Source organism: Orussus abietinus, unplaced genomic scaffold (assembly GCF_000612105.2).
Source record: "Orussus abietinus isolate OABI.00-Male unplaced genomic scaffold, Oabi_2.0 scaffold136, whole genome shotgun sequence".
Classification (NCBI taxonomy): Eukaryota; Metazoa; Arthropoda; class Insecta; order Hymenoptera; family Orussidae; genus Orussus; species Orussus abietinus.
This window is the reverse complement of record NW_019394636.1, coordinates 233223-248357: the sequence shown is the minus strand read 5'-3', so window position 1 is coordinate 248357 and position 15135 is coordinate 233223. Positions and strand designations below refer to the sequence as shown.

At 33.5% G+C, this 15135-nt stretch overlaps 3 protein-coding genes across 5 annotated transcripts in view; 2 read left to right on the top strand and 1 right to left on the bottom strand.

Annotated features, from left to right (window-relative positions):
• Positions 1-307: 307 nt before the first annotated feature.
• On the top strand, positions 308-6509 carry LOC105696173 (tumor susceptibility gene 101 protein). Of its 2 annotated transcripts, none has more exons than XM_012418413.2 (8): positions 308-683; positions 1446-1536; positions 1613-1678; positions 1790-1953; positions 4315-4417; positions 4492-4706; positions 5768-6126; positions 6215-6509. In XM_012418413.2, exons 1-8 carry the CDS (start codon positions 621-623, stop codon positions 6399-6401), a joined length of 1248 nt encoding a protein of 415 aa, XP_012273836.1. In that variant the 5' UTR covers positions 308-620; the 3' UTR covers positions 6402-6509. The 2 variants fall into 2 exon arrangements, with proteins under 2 accessions (XP_012273836.1, XP_012273835.1); XM_012418412.2 differs by having other exon boundaries at positions 1790-1965.
• A 187-nt stretch (positions 6510-6696) lies between these two features.
• On the bottom strand, positions 6697-7607 carry LOC105696174 (transmembrane protein 258). Its single transcript, XM_012418414.2, has 3 exons — positions 7400-7607; positions 6973-7212; positions 6697-6898 (listed from the first exon to the last, which is right to left on the bottom strand). The coding sequence occupies exons 1-2, from the start codon at positions 7400-7402 to the stop codon at positions 6973-6975; spliced, it is 243 nt and encodes an 80-aa protein (XP_012273837.1). The 5' UTR covers positions 7403-7607; the 3' UTR covers positions 6697-6898.
• A 2137-nt stretch (positions 7608-9744) lies between these two features.
• Positions 9745-15135, top strand: part of LOC105696170 (USP6 N-terminal-like protein) — a 53742-nt gene continuing 48351 nt past the window's right edge. For both annotated transcript variants that reach the window (XR_001103684.1, XM_012418407.1), the window contains exon 1: positions 9745-10052. The gene's annotated coding sequence lies outside the window, so the exon portion shown is untranslated. The remainder of the gene's footprint in view (positions 10053-15135) is intronic.

The following is a 15135-nucleotide window of genomic DNA, read 5'->3' as shown; positions in this document are numbered from 1 at the left end:
CAGAGGGCAGCACACGGTGCGATCGCGCGACCCTGCCCGTGAGCAATCTCCCAACTCATCTCTGCAGGTATATAGTGAACGTATTACAATATGCCAACTTGTAGCCTAGAAAAGTTTAAATATTATGTTTTATGTGGAGGAGTGACAAAAAGAAATAAGTTATAGTAAATAGGAAATATGAAGATGACCTTCCAATTGGGAAGCTGCAAAATTGGCTGACGAATATGGCCGTTCTACCACTCCTTTTTCAACGCGCAGACTCTCCTCGCAGTCTAAAATAGATTGTGAACCATGTCTATATACTCTTACGTCCATGTCCTGTACTATGTCATGTCACTGTTCTCGTTTACAAGTTTCCTTAACGTCAAGTCGGGTCAAGTGCCTAAACTTTTCAAATGACTTATTTAATTTGTATTTGGACCAGTGGATAAAAGAAAAGATCTAATACTCTTTTAATAAGAGTTTTCGACAAGCGATCAGTCCTATTATTCAATCGATTTATTCAATACGCCAGCAGTGCCGTCAAATTAAGGGATCGATTATTTTAAATTATTTGCATTGTCTTTTGCCTAAAATTTAATTGAAATTATTTATCTTCGTTGTTTTGCATAGACATTCAAATGGCGACAAACGCACAGCCTCGCCATATAAATCGTTCTCAACTTAGGTTAGCTCTAACAAATGTAAGTCGGAAACCATACAAAATTATTTTTCCTTTATGAAATGTATTCTACATCTTATTAAATGTTTATGAACTATGGTAGCTAGGTGTGACTTTCATTGTTTATTGTTACATTATAATTTAAAATATTCCAAAAATAATATATGGTCTAGCTTTTCGTTTTGCAAAAAAATTTGCAGGGATTGTTAGGTTTTAGATATCGACTAGCAACCCATTTCAACTTTGTGTGAGAACCCAAATAGTGCTCGTGTAACTATTTTTTCATTAATTTATTTAATTAAAATAGTCACTACTTGGTTTCCTCTTATTATGCATTAAAGTTTAAAAACTCTAAATCTTACTAGAGATATCTTATTGAAAAGTAAACACTAGATCAAAATCTATCCAGTGACATTCGAGATTAGTCAGAACCAACAGATAGACACCTACTGGGAACTTTATTTTATATTACATTGCTCATAAAATTGGAGTGCTAAGTTAACGGAAAATGTTTAACCCGTTAACTACGTAATTTACTATAACGTTATGTGTTACCGCCATGTATACACATTGAACGCAGTTAACTGGTTAAATATATATTAGCCACGTGTCACTTAATTAACAGTAATTGCATCTTTTTATTTAATGCATGTATTGCAGTAAAATTGTATAGTTTTTTAGATAATAGTTGTAGAGATAATTATACTAGCATTTATTTTGGTTTTATTTCATAGTTGACCCTTTATATTGAATAAATAAATAAATATTCATTTTTCACTTCCAGTGTAATTATCAGCAACCAGATGTAACTTGTAACGATATTTTAATAGTACTCGAGAAGTACAGATCTTTACAGTACAGTACCGAATCTTTTGGTGAGTTATTTCTCAAAGATAAGATTTACTATTCTATGAATTTTAATATACCAATAACCAGCTTTTCTGCAACTAGTTTTCAGCGATGGATCATGTAAAGAATTCGTAAAATTGGAGGGGACAATACCCATTAAATATAAGGGTAAATTCATTAAGATAAACATTTTAGTTCCGTTCTTTCTGCTTTATTACACTGTATAAAGTAACATAATTTAATATATTAATTAAATTACATGAACTCTAATGTTTCAAGGTTCTTGTTACAATATACCGATATGTATATGGGTAATGGACACCCATCCTAATAATGCGCCAATGTGTTACGTCAAACCAACCTCAAATATGAGTATTAAAGTTAGTCTCACTGTCGATGGCAATGGGAAAATATATTTACCATATCTTCACAATTGGGCACCAGTAAGTAAAATCGTATGTAATCAATTTTCTGTGTTAAATATATAGAACTAAAATTAAATGTATAACTTCTAAAAAACAAGATTTAATACATGTGACATGCTAACCCATTTAGAACTTGTTTTCTATACGTGAAGTTTTGTTTACAGTGCATGATACCGTATAGACTTCATACAGGTTAAATAAATTGGTCACTTTATTCACCATGTGGATTACTTTATAAACGACATTACAAATTTGTGCTAATATGTTTGAAAGTTTATGGAGTTATTACTGAACAAGCAAATATAATCTAACAATGTTTCTGTAAGTTTTGTGATTATATAAAATTAACAAAACATTTTTAGCCTTTGCCTTTTGAGTAGGTTTTTTGTGTGTACATTGTAATACAGTATGTGGCAAAAAAACAGCCCGGGTTTTTAAAGTTAATCCTTTTGCTACGACGGGTGACTATACTCACCTTACGTTTGGTCCAATATTGCCTGCACGGCCAGACGAATTTCGCCCATATGTCGAAAAGGCTTCATGTTCAAAGGGTTAATTAAACATTATGTTAAATACTATTAAATAATTTATTTTATAATACAAAAGTGTATGGATTACAGTTTATTTTCATTTGGTTTTAAAAATGACATTCTGATAGATCCTCTTTTATATTCATGGACTAAAAGTTTAAAAAATTGCAAAATAGAGGTTTTACAAATTTGATATTTACTGGCATCCAGGATTTTATGATTTGACAGGTGGATTTCTTTTCAAATCTTAATTTATTGCCAAAAAAATTAGCGACTCGTATCAATATAGTTCAATTTTATTCAGAACAATATAGTATAGTTTTGGTCTAAAACAGCAGCATTTCAACCATGATGTAATGGAGACAAGATGTGGTACTGCGCAGGTCTTTTAACAAATTAATCATAGCATACTTCCAAAACGTAGTCATGTTTATTAACCAACCAATGGAAATGTAGCATCTAGTATGAAGTACATTTAAAAGAAAGAAAATAAATAATCATTAAAATCTAAATAATATGAAAAGATCAATTAGAAATATCGTGCAATCATAATATTGTAGGTAAAAAATTATGATAAAATCAGTGGTGTTCATACCAACATATGCTTCAAATTGAGTAATATAAATATTGAATGAATGAAATAAAAAGCAAATGATTGAACTAGGTAATTTCATTATATTCAATATAATTTGATTCACGAATATAAACAAACCATGACTTATTGCAAAAATTGTATACTACACGAAGATTTGAATGCATGTTTTCGTAATACAATAGTCTTTTCATGTATGATTGTCAAGGTCACCCTCCTGAGTGACTTCCACAAGGTTTTAGCTGTTGCTTGTTGTTTGTTAAAAGTTATTAACAAAATAATCTTGATAAGTCGAACGTATGTTTTCGACATTGGGTGTACATGTAAAGACTCAAAACGCAGTACATACGCATTGCATACAAATATTCACACATTTACTATTCTGTTTTAATTTTTCCTGTCGAGATTCTGTTATCACTCAGTCATTATCTCGTTAAATACTTATTTAAAAGAAGATACCATTTCGGTAAATGTCTTAATGTTTTCTTCGGAATTATGAGTTCAATATATCCGTTAAAACAAAATTAGATAATTAAATATCATTAAGTAAATTAGAATCTGATGAAATATTGTAGTTAAAAGATTGTTAACCACTAACCCAACCTAAGCCCAAATCAACTCAATTTAATTTGTTCTAAAAATGTTGAAAATAGTAGCGTATCTATAACTTTATATATCGTATTTATAATGTTTAGAATGATTCATTTGAGTTAATGTGGGTTTAGGTTAGGTTAATAGTTAAAATTCGAGTGTCGTGAGGCCACCGGCTACCAGTTATTTGCAGTAATACACGAGTCTTTAGATATGTATTCAACAACGTGAAACAATCAAACGTACAAAAAGCGACAGCTAAAACCTTATGGAGGGTACTCAGGAGTGTGACCTTAACAATATACGTCAAGGTTAGGGTTAAAAGTACACCCAGTGTCGAAAACATACGTTTAACTCATCAAAATTATTTTGTTAATAACTTTTTAACAACCTAGTGACGGCTAAAACCTTATGGAGGTCACTCAGGAGGGTGATCTTGACGGTATATATTAAGGTCACTCACAAAGTTTCACGTAAATTGACACCAATAAAAATAAATAAATACGTATTCGACACATTAAATATAAAGTAATTCCAATACTACTGTAGTTCTTTGCATTCCTGAATGATCAGAGACCCATTTCATATTTTCAGGATTATTATATAGCAAAGCAATAATTTATCTTTCGTTTAACAATGTTTCCTAATATCAGTTTTGTTTCACAGCATTCCTCGAACTTATGTGGGCTGATACAAGTTCTAATTATGACATTCAGTGAACAACCTCCAGTCTACGCAAATCTTTCGGCTGAACAATTTCCTATAGCATGTAGGTGTCCTTTTTTCTGCGTCCAATTAAAGGTAACATATGAAAAAGTTATAATTGCATCTTATTGCTGATAGCTGGACAAAAACCTCCAACAGCTGATGGCAAGTCTCCTGGGTATCCGACAGGATCGTTTTTCGGACGACAGTATCCTGCGCCATATCCGCCGATGCCAGGATTTCCACCCTATTCTAGTATGCCATATCCCGGAACAACTACGGACTACACACCCGCAGGAGGGCAGAACTTTCCATTTCCTTATTCAGTTCCATATCCCCCAGCTACTCAACAAGTATGTAACGCAACACTTTATTCGTTGTTTATTAGAAACTCATTAAATTGATTATTATATTTCATTATTATAAACCCATTATGAAATGGACAAAGAAGCAACTACGATTTTAGATGAGTAGTAATGAAACATACTATGATACTACCTGTAAAGGTTCGCGCGACTCGGTTGAAATTTAGTTACATTCTCTATTCAGAATACTTTTCTCAACCGAATAATTACGGATGGAATCAAAGTTGGGACCCATATCTTTTATGTGCTAATTTATTATGTTCTCGATATTTCCTACACGAATCTCTAATTACTGTAGCGTTCTAAATTCGTATGCCTAGGACGTGAAAATCATCGTTTTGGATTGTAAATTTTCAAAAGTCGTAATTTATAAAAAAAATTGTCGCTTCGAGTCTGGAACACATTAAATAATTTTTTTAATGAAATTTCATTAGTCACGTTCTTCATTAGGGCCTTCATAATTACGTGCTATAGTTTAAAATGATTCGGTACACCCCGTTTAAAGAAAAATGTTATAAACATTTTGACGGTTCAGTAGTGACTTTTATTTCATCCGAAGAAGACATAAAATTTCAAATAATTGTGGAATACTTTTTGTCATGATGCTTTATAAAGAATTGTTCTATCTTCTGAAATGAAAAATGATTCACATTATTGAAATTGTTGATCGATAACACATCAATTTTCGGATGCTTTGAAAAATCAGATCATCCTAAATCATTTTCTGAAGTATTGTCCATAATGGGGTATAGAAATAAGTAACATTATTCTGTGAGCACAATTCTATTTTGGTCTTATACTATGTTTAGTTTAAATATTGGGTTGTCCGGGAACTTCGTGCCGATTTTTAAATCCTAATGCCACCTATCGAAAATCTGCACGAACTGTCCGGAGAACCCAATATAATGCTCAATAGTAAGTTAATAAAGATTGAGTAAATATGACTAATATATGTATTATTACTTGGGATTATTTGTACGTTTCATAGATTATACCATTTGATGTATAAATTTATGAAAATAGTTAAGTTAAAAACATAATTCTTTAAGTCACCAACGGTACCAGCTGGTTCAGGAGGCAATTCTGGCACAATTACGGAAGAGCATATCAGAGCTTCTCTTTTATCAGCTCTCGAAGATAAATTACGACGCCGGCTGAGGGAACAGTTTTCTCAGTTGCAAGCTGAACTAGAAACCCTCCGTCGAACGCAACAAGAACTAACAAATGGTTCAGCTCAGCTTGAAGACATATTTAATAAGCTTAGAAAAGAAAAGTCCGAGCTGGAAAAAAACATTAATATTCTGCAAGATAAAGAGGCTGAATTGCAGAAGGAAATTTCAAAACTCTCGGACAATCAGTCAATTGACGTTGACGAGGCTGTAACCACTATTGCACCACTGTATAAACAGTTAGTACTTTTGCTGAAGATACCATTTTATTGAAATGTTCTTTTCTTTATCAATTTTCCATTTTAATTTTCTTTTTTGTTTTTCTAGAATGTTGAACGTCTTTGCCGAGGAAGCTGCTATCGAAGATGCTATTTATTACCTTGGAGAAGGACTAAGAGGGAATATTATTGACTTGGATGCTTTCCTAAAGCAAGTAAGGCAACTCTCTCGAAGACAATTTATGCTCAGAGCATTAATGCTACGCTGTCGGCAGAAAGCTGGGTTGGTTGGATAAAGTCATGTGAATATATATATGAATGCTTATCGACACACGCTTGAGCATACTCGATGTACCGTTTTACCTAGAAAATATTTTATTATTAAAGAAGCAAGATTATATTTAGTCGAAGAAGTATATACTTTTATGTATAAGGAACCTTAAGAAACCGCCTTAGTATATTTTCAATATGTACTTGAATAACGGAGACTATTGTTTATGTAAAATTTAAGTTTTCAGTTCTGCATTTTATATGATCATGTTATCCATATAGGTACGTTCTCTGAAAATTCATGCATAAATAAAAAAGACGTTTACATTTGAAAATGGCTGTATTTACAAGGATCCTTTTGGGTAAGTACAGATAGTGACTTAACGATATAAATCAAGTATCAAAGATTATACGTACAGCCGAAACGATCATAAAATTTGAATCGGTTTCAGTGGAATCATGAAAATCATCTAAATGAATTAGTAACGACTCGTCAATACATAAGCAAATCAGTTTTAATAATCTGAAACAGAGAATTATGTCAATGAAAATATTCATCTAAAGTTTTGACATGTCTTTTAAGCAACAATGTTTTACCTAAACATATATTCCAACCCAAAGCAACAGAAATAAAACGCCAAAACTGGAAAATATGGCAGCAACTAAAGATACAAGAAGTTCTTTGAAGATATCACGTGTGAATTTTGTGCTGGTGACTTCATAAACAAAGAACCACGCGGTGAAGAATATTCCAATTCCCAATAATATGATTGCTAAAAGTGGGAAGATCGCTGGGCTCACTGGGGAGACATATCTTGTCATTGACTCTATTTCAATCTGCAATGAATTAGAAGTATCTGTTAATAAATAAAACTAAAATGATGACGTTTATAAAACATTATCCTAACCTACAAACATTCTAAACAACTGTGTTCATACAATAGGTTGAAACTAAAAAATAAAATATAACCGATGGACGCATTATTGCTATCCTTTAAAATTAATTAATTAATATCTATCGTACCATGTTTACAATTCCACTTTCGTCACTTTATAGATTGTGATTTCTATATAAATCTGCAGCACAACCAACGTCCGCTTTCAGAATCGATTGACGTGGCTCATTCAAGACCCAGTTCCACAACTCGAATTAAGTGGAATTTAATTGGTTTACACCAGATTGAAACCGGGTACAAAGAATTCAGAAGTCTCCATAGAAGCCCAGAAGGATTAGAGTTCGAAAACTCTCGGTAACATTAAATTGGAGAAGGTAACTGTGAAACATACCGTAAGTTACCGGGAACATTGAGAATTTAAGAGAACGTTAATTTTGTTATTTATACTTTAGGTTTCTTCGTTTAAATAACTTTTTTTTTTCAATCAACTTCAAAGTTCAAGCTATAGAGTAATAATTACTATTAGGAAATATTGATTATAGGGTCGTATTTACCTCCAACTAAAAATATTCACGTATCTACAACTTCACGGAAAATTCCACGCGATTTGTTTCAAATGAACTAATATTTCATTCTGCGACGAAGCGAATGGGAGGTTTTGATTGGCTACGGAGAACGTACAACGGAAATTCCCCTCTACGATGTTTCTCTATAGCTAATCGAAACCTCTCGTTCGATCTGTTGAAAAATTCAAATTCTCATAATTTATCGATAAAAAAGGCTTTGGAGAAATTACCGATAAATTACCGGGAATTCCTCTTTGTTTCTGACGTAACTTACTGGATTTAGAACTCTAAGAAGGATACGGACGTTTGATGCTCGATAAATAGTATGTTAGCCAACGGATGGCGGCGCTGTAATCATCTCTCCATCTCTCTTAATCTTATGGCGATATGCAGCGAATTGCATTCTTTCTTTATTTTACACACAATACTCGCCTTCCTATATGCGTCTCTCTTCCTCCCGTATGTGTGATATCATTAGCTAACACATGCGATCTCTCTTTTACCCCCACTTCTAATTTGTTAGCCAACTTTTAGAGCATCGACCGCTAACATAGGATCTGGGCTTCTATGGAACTTCTGAATTTTTTACCGAGTGTAAACAAGTTAAACTTCGATTCACTCGGGCGTGGAACCAGTGCAGCCAACTTCGGTTCTGTTTGCTCTAGTATGTGAACTCGTTACACTTAAGTGCCGAAAGTGCTGACAACGCGAACAAACGTAATGTAAAAAATCGAACGACCTATTCAAATCTCGCGCCACGGTTTGACGTGGAAATAGGCTACCCCCCTCATTTTGTGGTTTCACTCCCCCGTGTATAAGTTACCATCTTATGCTCAGTCCCCTGTATTCCTATATCCATGGATCAGGGACACTTCAGAATATTGTATTGCCTTTAATTAATTTTATTTGCCTATAAATATATTTTTTCTTTAACAAATCCATTCCGTACTACCTGGCGATTGAAATTTTGCGTCCTTCCCGCCTCTAATACGTTGCGTGACCGGAGGTAGCAGCACCTTCACAGGGAAGCCTAGAGTTCTAAATCCAGTAAGTTACGTCAGAAACGAAGAGAAATTCCCGGTAATTTATCGGTAATTTCTCCAAAGCCTTTTTTATCGATAAATTATGAGAATTTGAATTTTTCAACAGATCGAACGAGAGGTTTCGATTAGCTATAGAGAAACATCGTAGAGGGGAATTTCCGTTGTACGTTCTCCGTAGCCAATCAAAACCTCCCATTCGCTTCGTCGCAGAATGAAATATTAGTTCATTTGAAACAAATCGCGTGGAATTTTCCGTGAAGTTGTAGATACGTGAATATTTTTAGTTGGAGGTAAATACGACCCTATAATCAATATTTCCTAATAGTAATTATTACTCTATAGCTTGAACTTTGAAGTTGATTGAAAAAAAAAAGTTATTTAAACGAAGAAACCTAAAGTATAAATAACAAAATTAACGTTCTCTTAAATTCTCAATGTTCCCGGTAACTTACGGTATGTTTACAGTTACCTTCTCCAATTTAATGTTACCGAGAATTTTCGAACTCTAGGGAAGCCATCCCGTTCTCCAGTGGACACATTGGCAAAGATGACTTTTCTCTGTCTTCTCTGCGGTTGCATCAGTCCCCTGTATTCCTATGTCCATGGATCAGGGACACCTCAGAATATTGTATTGCCTTTAATTAATTTTATTTGCCTATAAACATATTTTTTCTCTAACAAATCCATTCCGTCCTACCTGGCGATTGAAATTTTGCGCCACTCCAACCGCTAATACGTCGCGCGACCGGAGGTGGCAGCACCTTCACAGGGAAGCCATTCCGTTCTCCAGTGGACACGTTGGCGAAGATGACTTTTCTCTGTCTTCTCTGCGGTTGCATCGAATAATAAATCCATAGTATGAAATGAAGTGTTCGTACTGTGTTGCAGTGTTCCGTGGTGATACCGTTAAATAAGAATTTTTGTTGTAGCCTGACAGCGCTCATTGGCGCTTATTTGGATAAATTTCCGGGCTGCGGTTGGTTCAGCTCGGTACGCAAAATTACCTCAACGGTGGATTCACGATATATTGTTGCTGGACGCCGTATCTTATTTATTATGAGGCAAAGAAGACGCGCGAACTGCGGCACGTTCATTTACCCTGGTCAGCCCACAACTGCAATACCAGAGTGACACCCCTCCGTTGGAGTGGCTTCAGGGAGCACTTGCTTCACGTATAACCTTTTCATCTGTCAATATGTCAATATTTTCGTAACCTTCCCATACCAGATGTTTCTGCACGATGTCATTACTTGCTATTTATTTGCACCAAAGTATTCCTATTCATTTTAATATTTCTGTGTTTACATGACATGTTTTTTAGGACTTTTGTCACATGTTTCTAGATAAAGATGAAGAGTTTTAATCTCTGACTTTTAAAACTTACATTTTCTCATGTTTCTATTAGTTATTTGCAAATCTTTCTGATGCAGCAAAAGTAATTTTCAAGTATATAGACTTGGTCATAGTAATCGGTTTAACGAACCGATGCTTATTTGTTTTATCACTAATCAGTTTTGGAGTAAATGTATTACAAGTAATAAAATGTTCTATAATCTGATCTAACCCTCGGTCCATGACGTGGTTTTTGATGAACGTAGCTCATGTTCATGGGTCGTTCTTGTCTTGGGTTTATTAAATAATGTTAAAATTGTGTAAATGACGGCAAGTCGTACCAAAATATTCATTGAACCATCTAGAATAGAAAACAATTTAGAAAAGAAGAAATATTTAAATAATTTAAATAAATTACAATTGGAGAAATGTTTCGAGATGTTATAAGTAACAGATTTCGGCAGATACAAAAGACCCACTGACATTAGCTGAGTGTTAATGGTCTAAATAGAAATAATCATGTTTGCTGTCTGGTTTAATCAAAATGTATTTTATGTAAAATGATCGTTTTGATCGTACAGGTCTAAATTTGATTTAAATAAGTCATGGTTCGGTATATAACTTTTCATTTGTGAACCCATTAACACGTTGACTGCCACGGTGGTCGTTAAGTAACTGGCAACCGCCTTGCAATAGTACACGTTATTTGTTTTGGCAGTCAATGTGTTAATAGTTTCATGTTGCTTTACATTTTACAACAAAGTAAACCAATTGATTTATAATTATCTGTTTGCAAATATGTACATTGACAAATATGAATGTCTTTCTTGCAGTTGTGGTACTATCCGTGTACGACGGAAGAGCATATATACTCACTAGCGATTATCTTGCGTTTAGGTGCTAGAGTTATTTTGGTATGATTCACAAATTTTGTTTATATGGAAGGATTCAACATAAGTATACTTTGTATGAATAATTATGATTTCAATATTATTTTAGGTTCATTGTGATTACTTTGAAAAGAGCAGGTTATATGATCAAAATCAGTTTAGCTGCATTGAATTGTACCAATAAATTGTTAATATCTTATTAGCTAATTGGTTTGTTATACAAATAAGCATTGTTTTCCTCAAATTCAATTTATGTAGGTGACTCAAGGAAATTTAAAAGCAGATGATACCAACTCAGTCTAGGTGTTGATTTACATATTTTATTAGTTGTTTTTGATACTTTTATCTTTCTTCGTAAAAGGTCTTAATATTTCAAGACCTTTACATTTAGTTTCACCATCGCTGGCATGTTACCTTACTTCGATAAAAAGCCAGTTTGTTTTTATCGTGTATGTTATATATGGGAAATATCAAGAAGATATGAAACGTATTGAGAAAATGAATAAACATTGGAATAAAATTCATCTATGCCCCTTTCGTGGTAACACCATTTTGGATATCTGAGTGATAACAAACTGACGTGCCATGTTATCGACATAATTATTCGTGTTGACAACTGTTACATTCTACATTTAAAATGAAACGAAATAAAGTATTCCATTTACCATTTTGGTAGAACGATTAAAAAGAGATCAAAGTAAAACTGAAAAAATCTCTTGGATTCGTGATTTTTTATATTCTAATCAACCAACGGCGTGTCAAGATTAGCAGCAACTAGATTTTTATTGTAAGAGCAATTACAGGGCACGTGTTGTTCATGGGATATCCTTGAATTTCACTATATTCATTTATAAAACTTCTCGATATTTCCCACATGAATATCTAATATTCAATTACTACAGGGTGTTACAGAACCGGTAGTCACTGTTTATACAACACCTATCGTTGTTGAAAAAGGAGTCGAAAAGTTCTGTACATTTTTTTCCTACGGTGCATAAATTTCCTGTAATTACTAATCGAAGCACAGACAATGAATCACGTTCCCAAACGGAACGCCTAGCAGAGAGGACGCTGGCAAACAATTCAGAAGTTCCATAGATGCCTAGATCCACATGAACACTTGATGCTATAAAAGTTTGCTAATAAACCACGAGTGGAGGTAAAAGAGAGGTCGCATGTTAGTCAATGGTATTTTACATACTGGAGGAAGAGAGACGTATACAAAAAGTTGAGTACTGTCTTTAAGATGAAGAAAGAATGCAATCCGCTATATATCGCCGTAAGATTAAGAGAGATGGAGAGATGATTATAGCTCCACCATCCGTTGGTTAACATATTGTACTATTTAGTGAGCATCCAACGTCTGTATCGTTCTTGGCTTCTATGAAGACTTCTGAATTCTTTGACGCCGGTAGGGCTGCGTTCGGCTGCTGCGGCGTAGCATCCATATCGGCGTTTTCTCCGCTATGGAGGAACATCTGCGTTGGGGAACGGAAGATGTAGATTGATTGGCTGTGCTTCAATTAGTTATTACCGGAAATTTATGTACTGTAAGAAAAAGAAGTACAAGACTTTTCGACTCTTTTTTCAACAACGATAGCGCTGTATAAGCCGTGACTACCGTGACGTGTAGTTCTGTTACATCCTGTCTAGCGTTCGAAAGTATTATGCTTATATCCTGAAAGTCATTGTTTTCGATTCTAAGTTTTCAAATGCCGTAAAATATTAAAAATATGTGTTGATAAAACCATCTTGGTCCCGGTCACTTCAGAAAAAAGTTATATAAATATTTTGACACTTCAGAGATCACTTTCATTTTACCTTTAGGTACCTGTAATTTAATTCATACTTTGGAAAAAAAGCCATTTTTAATGGCATAAAATTGGTGGTCTTTTTTTTTTTTTTCAGAAATCTTTGAATTATAAATGCTATGATAGTGACTATGCTTTGTAATTGATTAACACATATGTTAAATTTGGGGTAACAACTACAAAATTAGCATTACCCCAGTGAACACTATTATATAACAGTTGGGTAAATGTTACGTTTTCAAAACTAACACGTTATGTAGCATAAAAGTAACACGGAAGTTAGATGTTAGTTATTATTTCCCACTCGGGAAGGTAACATGTTATATAACATGTCATGTTAATGTTATAAGTTCAGTTACCTTAAAATAATATTAATTTTTCATACATTTAATAAAAAATGATCAATAATTTTTTATTTTTAATTATTTTTTGGTACTTGACAATAGTTAGATATCAAATGACAAATCAGACTTTCAATGAAATTATGTAAATGATAAACTATCTGATTTTACTCAAAGACTATTATGATTTCATTCGACTAGCCAACAATTACTGATAATGTATATGCGCGTACGAATTAAAATCACATTTTTTCATACGGGTAGTAAACAAAATATGACATATATTAATCTTATGACATTTGACGATTAATTATGACTTGAATTTTAAAATTCTGTTACCAGAATTGGATTCACCACCCGAGATTACCGTGAGAAACTCATTTTTATGAAAATCCAACAATTTATATTTTTTTTCCGCCATGTTGGATTTGCGATTTTGAATTAATAAGTGTTGTTGCCGTATTTGAATTCAGCGGTTATAAAAACCATGCGTTTTTTATCACAATCCAATTATTTTGAAATCCTGTTAGTGATCCTAAAAATCTAGAGAAACTCTTTTTCCTTATAAGAACCCAATCATTTTTTAATTTTTTGTTCTCCACGTTAGGTCTACTATTTTGAATTAAAAAATTATATTGTTAGATTTGAATTTAGTTTAGATTTGATTTTAAAGCTAGGGTGAGCACTATAATTCATATTCGTCCCGCGAGAGACGATATCGAGTGACACTGAAAACTCTTATGCATGTTATCCATCATGTTTGTGTGACAATGATAGTCCGTGGTTTGGTCAATGACGATAACAGTCAGTGATCTTGAGCGTACGTAAAAATTGAAATTGTTATATCATTGCGTAGATCAGGGTCGGGTAAATTTGAACAAGTAGCTGAATTCTTGCTTGATTTTTGTAGCTATTCAAATTTATATTTCTTCTTCCCTAATATTTACGGGAGCATATTTCATTTTCTCCCACTCCTGAAAATTAGATCGTTGGTGCATAAAGTACTTGGTACACTGTGAAAAGAGGTTTCGGAAATTCTAGAATTATTTATAATACCGTATAGTAAAACGACAAAATTGTTAAATGTATCAGAAAACGGTTAAATTTCGCGCTAAATACATTAAAAAGCATGCGCATTCATAACGCAAGATGCATTGGAATGTTCGCTAGTTCGCTAGTGCATGTTGTGGATTACTACACGGAAATGGAATTATTCCAACGGACAGAGTTATAAAGTTGGATGCTAAACCATATAGGAACCATGGCCCAAATATATCAATTCCGTATATCTAATGTATCCGAGTAGTTAGGTACAGATATTTCATGAGTAGAAAAACTTGCTGTAGTATGTTTGAGTTTTCCAACGGTAGAATAGTATAATTTAAAATCTAAACGGAACCCATTGCCGGACAATGTAGTAACTTTCAATTAAAAACGAATGACTACTTCGTCAGCCGTTATTACAAAGTTTACGTTATTGTTGTAGGATAAGGACTCCTCAGTCGCGAATCAAATGTTTTGAATACTATAAACACTTTTGAGAAAACAGTTATATACAAAATTTTAAAGATTTTAAAAGTTTTATAGATTGATTATACCCGCTTGTCCATGTGTGGTGGGGTCAAGGTGACATAGAAAGCAACATGATTTTTTCAAAACGGAATACCCCGTTTTTTATCAGACAGTGTGGGGCAGTGTGGAGTCTTTCCAAAACACTGGCTGATTACCTATTTCTGTTGAGTATTGGCTGAGTTATGTTATGTTTTAGCCTCATTTACAGTGAGCAAAAAAATCCCATTTTAGAAAAAAAAGAATGTCTTATTTCAAACGGATATTTATTGGTTACTATCAACAACCCAAATTGAAACGTTGATCGAAAGA

Coding starts and splice junctions, on each gene's coding strand:
- LOC105696173 (XM_012418412.2), top strand. CDS start 621: ATGGCGACAAACGCACAGCCTCGCCATATAAATCGTTCTCAACTTAGG. Junction 1,537..1,612: donor GTACAGTACCGAATCTTTTG/GTGAGTTATTTC, acceptor TTCTGCAACTAG/TTTTCAGCGATGGATCATGT. Junction 4,707..5,767: donor ATCCCCCAGCTACTCAACAA/GTATGTAACGCA, acceptor TAATTCTTTAAG/TCACCAACGGTACCAGCTGG.